The sequence below is a fragment of the Gadus chalcogrammus genome, chromosome 16, assembly GCF_026213295.1.
Source record: "Gadus chalcogrammus isolate NIFS_2021 chromosome 16, NIFS_Gcha_1.0, whole genome shotgun sequence".
Classification (NCBI taxonomy): domain Eukaryota; kingdom Metazoa; phylum Chordata; class Actinopteri; order Gadiformes; family Gadidae; genus Gadus; species Gadus chalcogrammus.
Window position 1 is genome coordinate 19508614 of NC_079427.1, and position 7325 is coordinate 19515938.

Genomic DNA, 7325 nt, shown 5'->3' on the forward strand with positions numbered 1-7325 from the left:
AAATTCATACACTATAGAAGTCCTCAAGTGACTCGCTTTTTAAAATTGTAATGCCAACAATGCCAATGCCACTGTGGCCCCCCAATAACCGTTACAAGCTGAGAGAGAGAGAGAGAGAGAGAGAGAGAGAGAGAGAGAGAGAGAGAGAGAGAGAGAGAGAGAGAGAGAGAGAGAGAGAGAGAGAGAGAGAGAGAGAGAGAGAGAGAGAGAGAGAAAAGTGAGTACGTGTGAGTTAGAGAGAGAGCGAGAGCGAGAGACAATGCAGGGCCGGCGACAGCCAATCATTTTCTAAATCACATTCTTCTCGTTTATGAAATTATCTATAGTGCATTTTTAGAGCCAATTTATGGTAAATTGCAAAGTCATAGGGATTTCAACAGTCTCGTAATTTCCGTCGCGTAAGCCGGCGCAATATTCTCTTATTTGATCAGAACCATGTCCCCGGGCCACTAATGGTGCCTCTGTGCATAATTCCGGCGAGGGGTGTCCAGGATATTGAAGCTGTCCGCCGGTGGGATGCTTTGTGGGTGGACAGTTTGGATTATCAATGGCTGCGAGGTCATTTTGCTTTGGTACAGATCAACTGACAAATCAATTTTGAATTAACGACACTGGGTCACTGACGATCAGGCAGTAGGCTTACAGGCAGTGATATATATATTCAATGACTACATAGGGAGTGTGTTTGCAAACTCATTTGTTGGGCATACTGTATCTGACTCCCAATCCACCGCAGGCGTTCAATAATTGTATTTACTTGAACTTTTCACCAGGGACCACGGTTCTTTTCATGGGTACTCACAGTTCTAAAACTGGTTGACGTAAAGGTTATCCGCTTCTAGTGTTTGGCCACAATGAGACATTGTTTAATGAATCGCACTTTTGCTTTTGTAAGTTGGTTACTCATAACTCTTGGGAAAACGTTAGAACATAATCCAATTAAGGTTTTTAGAACCAAGCCCTGTGCATGATGCTCACGCATCCTGAAAGCTACTCTACTAAAGACGGGGGGAACAACTGCACACATGCTGAATGCTACTTAATGAATGCACCAAACAAGGAAAGAAAGAGACCCACAACAACACAGCTTGAAACCTGATGAACTGCATTGTCGTTATTCTGAACCATGACTCTGATGGTGAGCCAGCCGGCGAGACTCCTGTGAGATGCTTCTGAACCCAGACGACCATCTGAGCTGCAGTCTGAGAGAACCCTGGGAGGGGGCCCACTGTATTGTGAGTGGTGGAGCGTGGTGATGAGGTCATTCGAAGGCAGGGAGACACTACCTCCTTGGAGAGATGCAATATTGTTTGGCCATGGACACACACACACACACACACACACACACACACACACACACACACACACACACACACACACACACACACACACACACACACACACACACACACACACACACACACACACACACACACACACACACACACACACACACCACAAGTGGCACAGGCTAACTCATAAGCAAACACATATCCGTAAATATTGATTTGAGCTTCTCCGGATTTTCCAGGATAAACACAGTCCCTATTCCTTGTAGACATCTCCCCAAACAGCCTCATGTCTAACATTGACGGATTGTTACAATGTATCACACACACACACTCCACAGATTTTGTTTAGGAGACATCATATGATGCAAAACCTAATTAGCATGGCTCGTTAACCGAAGCAATCAATGGAATTTGGTTTTATATTAGTTGAATATATCAGTCCATTGATATGTCGTTTTAGGGCGTTGGGGAGTTGGTGAATGATGTTCTACAATATTTTGAATATATGAAGCAGAAGCTCTAAAAATATATACAGAGACATGCCGCTCACATCCACTGTGGAAGGGGCCACAGAGGTGAGCATAGCCCACATGCCGTGATTAATCCAAACGGTGAATTAGCCCGGCTCATTAACGGAAGCAATCAATGGAATTTGTTTTTCGATTATTTGTTGAATATATCAGTACATTGATATTTCGTTTTAGGGCGTTGGTCATTTGATGACTGATGTGTTCTACAATATTTTGAATATATGAAGCAGAAGCTCTAAAAATATATACAGAGACATGCCGCTCACATTGCATAGACACATTACATGTACAAAGGTAAAGCTGAATTGCAATTTAAAGGTGTATGTCAATGCAGAAACTGCTATTCAATGGGTTGTTTGCCAGACATTTGTCAACCAATTGTCATGGGAGACTAATTGCTATGTACAATAAATGGGCTCATCTACTATGCAACTGTAAGACATCTGAAAAAAAACAAAAACATTATTGCAGTCATCTATCATGCATGTCTACGGTGGTCTTGAACGTTTCTTAGTGCACATAAGGAACGGCTGTTATCCTACCTAATTAGGACAAATACCTCACCTAACATCCACAGTGGAAGGGGCCAAAGAGGTGAGCATAGCCCACATGCCGTGATTAATCCAAACGGCGAAACTGAAAACGCGCTTATTTTAAAGCGAGTTTTCTAATCTCATAGTGTTACTTCCTACCACCGCCCACTGGCCCCATCCGCTCCCTCACCGCTCCCCCCCCCCCCCCCACAGGTTCCTCCCGGACACATTTCGAGGTCGGTCCAAACCTCTAATCCGTCCAAGACCCAGTTAGAAGCACATCCGGTTGAGTCCCTACAACATCTCTGGGCCTGTCCCGATTCAACTCCAAACTCAACTTCAGTAACTTTTTTTGGATTAAAGGTGTTGCCCGCCCTGAAGGCATCCCCCCCCCCCCGCCCCCCCCACCCCCCCCCCACCCTAAGGACCACTGGCCCGATCTGGGGCGGGAACACAGATGTTGAACCCAACAGTGCAGTCTGGGGACTCGGGTGAGGAGGAGAGGGATGGGCGGGGCTTAATATGTCCTTAAGATACTCTCTCTCACTCTTTCTCTCTCTCTCTCTCTCTCTCTCTCTCCACTCTGAATTTCAGCCTATCTTTTATTCATACACATCCCCCGGAATGGCTTGTCTCTCTGCCATCATCTGAGGTTGTTTCTCAGCCTCTGTCATTCACACACACACACACACACACACACACACACACATGTGCACACGTACACACGCCCGCATGCACATTAATGCACACGCTCACATGCACTTTTGCAAGCGGTCCCAGAGCTCTTATAATTTTTTGAGAGTCTATTTTTAGTGTGAAAAGTAATTGAGGTGGAAAGTTCCATCTGTCCAACACACTCATATCCAGCTGCTCCTTTTTAGCAGCCGGCTGAGAGAGGAGGTGAAAAAAAAAGCACTACTTACGCATCAATTTGCCAGATAAAACTGACGTGGACAGGGTTTTTTCACTTCTTTTTTGGGTAACTATCTGTTCTGCATCAATAGGATGTTTTCATCAAAGGTTCGAGTGCTTGAGGTGCTTTCAGTTGCAGAAAAAAAGAGGTTTGCTTTGAAAGATGAGCTTTGATTATGGAGAGAGCGAGCCTAGTTAAATGGCTCAGCGAGCTGTGAACGCTCTTGGTCACCTCTCCAACAAATCAGGCCCTCCTCTCATCACTCTCTCTCCGCATGGCCACTTGTTATCCCCACTCGACTCCAGTTAACTCTGTTCACCTCCACAAAAGTTAAATGGTAAAAAATAACTGGATTGTCAGACTTGTTGAATTGTGCAAAATGTTTCACAAGCCTCCTCTCCCTGTAAAAAAGCATGCACACACACGTGTGCCTTGGTAACCGTATTGATCCTGCAGCCAATGTGCTACATTATATACGACTGGGTGATTGAACATATAAAAATAATAAATGACAGAATAGTGAATCACAAACACAGCATGCAATTATCATGAAATGAGAGAGAGAGAGAGAGAGAGAGAGAGAGAGAGAGAGAGAGAGAGAGAGAGAGAGAGAGAGAGAGAGAGAGAGAGAGAGAGAGAGAGAGAGAGAGAGAGAGAGAGAGAGAGAGAGAGAGAGAGAGAGAGAAAACCTGATCTTAAATGCGGGCCTAAGGCAGACAGGGACATCATGCACATAAACCACACATCCCATGTCATGTGAGTGCCGTGATTAGTTTTAAACGCACGGGGGCAAGTGGGGAACTAAGAACGCTTTGTGTCCCTCAAGGACAAAAAACATCAGAGGCATCCTGGGCAAGCGTTCCCTCCCTCCAAGCATATCTTGTCTATCATGTTGTTACATGGAAAAGCTAAGAGGCCACAAACCAACTCCTGTTGAATTCTGCTGAAATGGCGAGTGTGTATCACTGGATGCACAGGGGAAAGTCCAGACAAAAGCTGATCCAATCGGTCCATTAACACCGAGCCAAATCATTGCCTATTCCGATGATTCCCAGAATGTCTATATCAGGCCCTTTATCTTTGGTTTCACGCTCTACGGGCGGCTCTGAATACTCTGCCACTTGTGCCTGTGTGCTCACCCAGCTGCAAGATGGCGACCGCAAGCGGGAGGAAAAAAAAAAGAGTGATGCAATTTTAATGTTCAGCTTGGGGAGGCGCGTGCTTGTCAGCCGGTCACGAGAGACAGCCTGTCCAGCGCTCGTGTTGACTGTGTGACAAGGACACCTGCGGTGAGAAGCACGCAGCACCGAACTCCTGTCCCCAGCATTGGGGAGCACGTCTCTCTCACGTATTCTGCGCCCCTTTCCTTTGAAGTCTTTGAACACTGTTGCGTATTATACGGCCAACAAACACACATAGCATGGTGAGTGTTTGTGTATGGTTTTGTGTGTATGTGTGCATGGATATGTGTGGGCCTGCGTGTGCGTGTGTGTGTGTGTGTGTGTGTGTGTGTGTGTGTGTGTGTGTGTGTGTGTGTGTGTGTGTGTGTGTGTGTGTGTGTGTGTGTGTTTTTGTGACAACCAGAAAAAGGATCAAGGGACGGTAACTGTGGACCTTGGAGTTTTCCAAGGGCATAAACAGGGAACATGAAGTCTTACCTAAAGCAAGGTGTCTGCCATCCTGGCCCAGCAGCTCATTACGACACGATAACCCAAGTCAGCGCTTACATAACCTGATCAATGGGAGCGAATAGTGACACGCTCCACATGCAGGGGGTGGAGGAGGACACTGATACAACCAGGCAAAACCAACAGCAGTTATTCACTGGAATATTGGCCCTCCTCCCTGTAGATGTATCAGATGAAATTACCTGTGTGTGTGTGTGTGTGTGTGTGTGTGTGTGTGTGTGTGTGTGTGTGTGTGTGTGTGTGTGTGTGTGTGTGTGTGTGTGTGTGTGTGTTTAAACAGGTTTGATGGTACATCTGCTCTCGTTGCCTCTGAAGTTTGCTTTTGTTCCCACCCAGAGAAGTTATATATTGAGGTGTCAGTTTAAATCGTCCAATGGTTTATAGCAAAAAGTCCAAAAATAAGATTTTCCCCCAAACAATGAGAACCTCAGCGAAATAAACAATACTATTGTTATGACCGGCTTGTGCGCGCAGTCCCCCTGAGTGAGGGGGGGCCGGCCATGCACGAGCAGCCCATAACTAACCGCTCCAGTGAAGCACCTTGCAATCAGAGGTAGACTCAATCTCGTACCCCAGTGTGTGGGACTCTTCAGCTGACGTGTCTTTAATTGACATGTCACCTCGGTACAGTTGCCCGTGAATTGAGGAGAGGCTGAAGTAATTGGCCCTCTAAATTGGGTTTGGGGACTTTAAGTGTTTATTCTGATAAAGGCCTGATTATTTCCTCCACTACAATTGTTGATTTATTCCCATGGACGGAAAACACGTCTAAAAAACACATTGAATAGCCTACAAGAGCATATAGCGAATAAAAAGTGAATTCGTCAGGAAAAGACGAAGATCATCCCTTAAAAATGAAAACCTTGTGGTTAAAAAATAGTGTAGGCTACATATAGTATGTTCCTTATCGTATGTTTTTTGTAGATCCCATAGGTTTCGCTCCCTAATCGCTGCCTCACTGTTGATAACGAGGTCTGTGTTGTGTCACATGCACCGTGTTCCTCTTAATCGCGGGGATTACTGGCGCAGCCCTACACCGTCTGCTCCCGTTTCTATTTCAAATCACCCGGACGTCCCACCACACTGGTGGGACCCCGGCACCATGACAGCGTAGCCTGCTCGCAAAGTTACGGGATTAATTTGTTTTCCCTCGAGCAATTAAAAGTGCGTCTTCTTCTTGAGAAGTGCAGAAGGACCATGCTGTAGTGCTTTGGTTTGTGTGGAGATGCCCGGGATAGCAGAATCACGCATGTTGAGGAGGGGATCACACGGCTTCATGGGATCTGGAGATGACGTTGGCACGATATATTTTTTTTTTCTCATGTTATTGTAGATAGAGTAAAGGCCTACATCTGTTTGGAAAATACTGACAAACAAGACCATTGGTAATGAATTAAAAAGTGGTTTATAGGAAAGGAATGGGATTTAACTTAATAAAAAATAGTACAATTGTGCAAAAATCCACAGGGTGCTGCATGCTTCCAGTAAATATACTACATGCTCCCAGTAAACATACTGCATTCTTCCAGTGAACAGGGCACTGTGGAACAAGTAGCCTAGAGACGAGAGCTGCGACTCAAGTTGTAGGGAAACGGAAAACTTACCCTCCATGCAAAAAATGACAATCCAGGCTATCCAAAGGTCCGAGTTATGAAACTTCAACATGGTTCCTAGTGGCTCAGTGAGTCTCTGGGACTCAGTATCACCTCCTCGCTGAGTTCAAATGTATTCTCTCACAGTGTGTCGTCGGATTGAAAGAAGCTTCCCCGCGCCTCGGCATACGTGAAAGCAGATATCAACCGCCAAGCATGCGCGAGAAGAAAGCGCGTAAAATGTTTCAAAAGTTCTCCGTCCTTCCGCGATGAGAGCGGTTCACTTGTTCTGCGCTCGTGTTGTGCTCCTCTCTTATAGTTCTCCGTTAGTTCCTCCACCGCTGCTGCTGCTCCATCCACACACGCTTCCTAACACCGTTCGGCATTTCCCCGGTCACCACTCAACTCAATCACAAAATCATCCGTGGCTGACTGGTTGTAGTTATCATTACATTAACTGACACAACATTGGAAAGTGTCTTTTCTCTTCGGGTTGCTCACTCTCATACGCGCCCTGTGCGCCATGGTCTGCCGTCGCTGGCTCGCGCTCCACCCGCTGCAGCAGCAATCTATTTGGAACGCTTGATTGAGACAAGAGGGAGACCTGGTGTTGCCAGGATACCGCTGACGCCACTGAGGAGGAGACACGTCAGCGCCCCCCCTGGCGAGGATTGAATTACTGGATACCTCACAATGCACAGTGGAGAGATGGGAAGAGGAAAAGAAAGACCATTGGTAACCTTTTACAATAAAGGTACATGAATTAACAATTAAGTA

General features: G+C 46.0%; 1 protein-coding gene across 1 annotated transcript in view; it reads right to left on the reverse strand.

The window, feature by feature from the left end:
* The window catches only part of igsf11 (immunoglobulin superfamily member 11), a 98220-nt gene extending 91126 nt beyond the window's left edge, over nucleotides 1–7094 (reverse strand). Inside the window, exon 1 of the mRNA XM_056612189.1 lies at nucleotides 6561–7094. Coding sequence (XP_056468164.1) covers nucleotides 6561–6621 — 61 coding nt within the window. The 5' untranslated portion in view covers nucleotides 6622–7094. The remainder of the gene's footprint in view (nucleotides 1–6560) is intronic.
* Nucleotides 7095–7325: the final 231 nt, after the last annotated feature.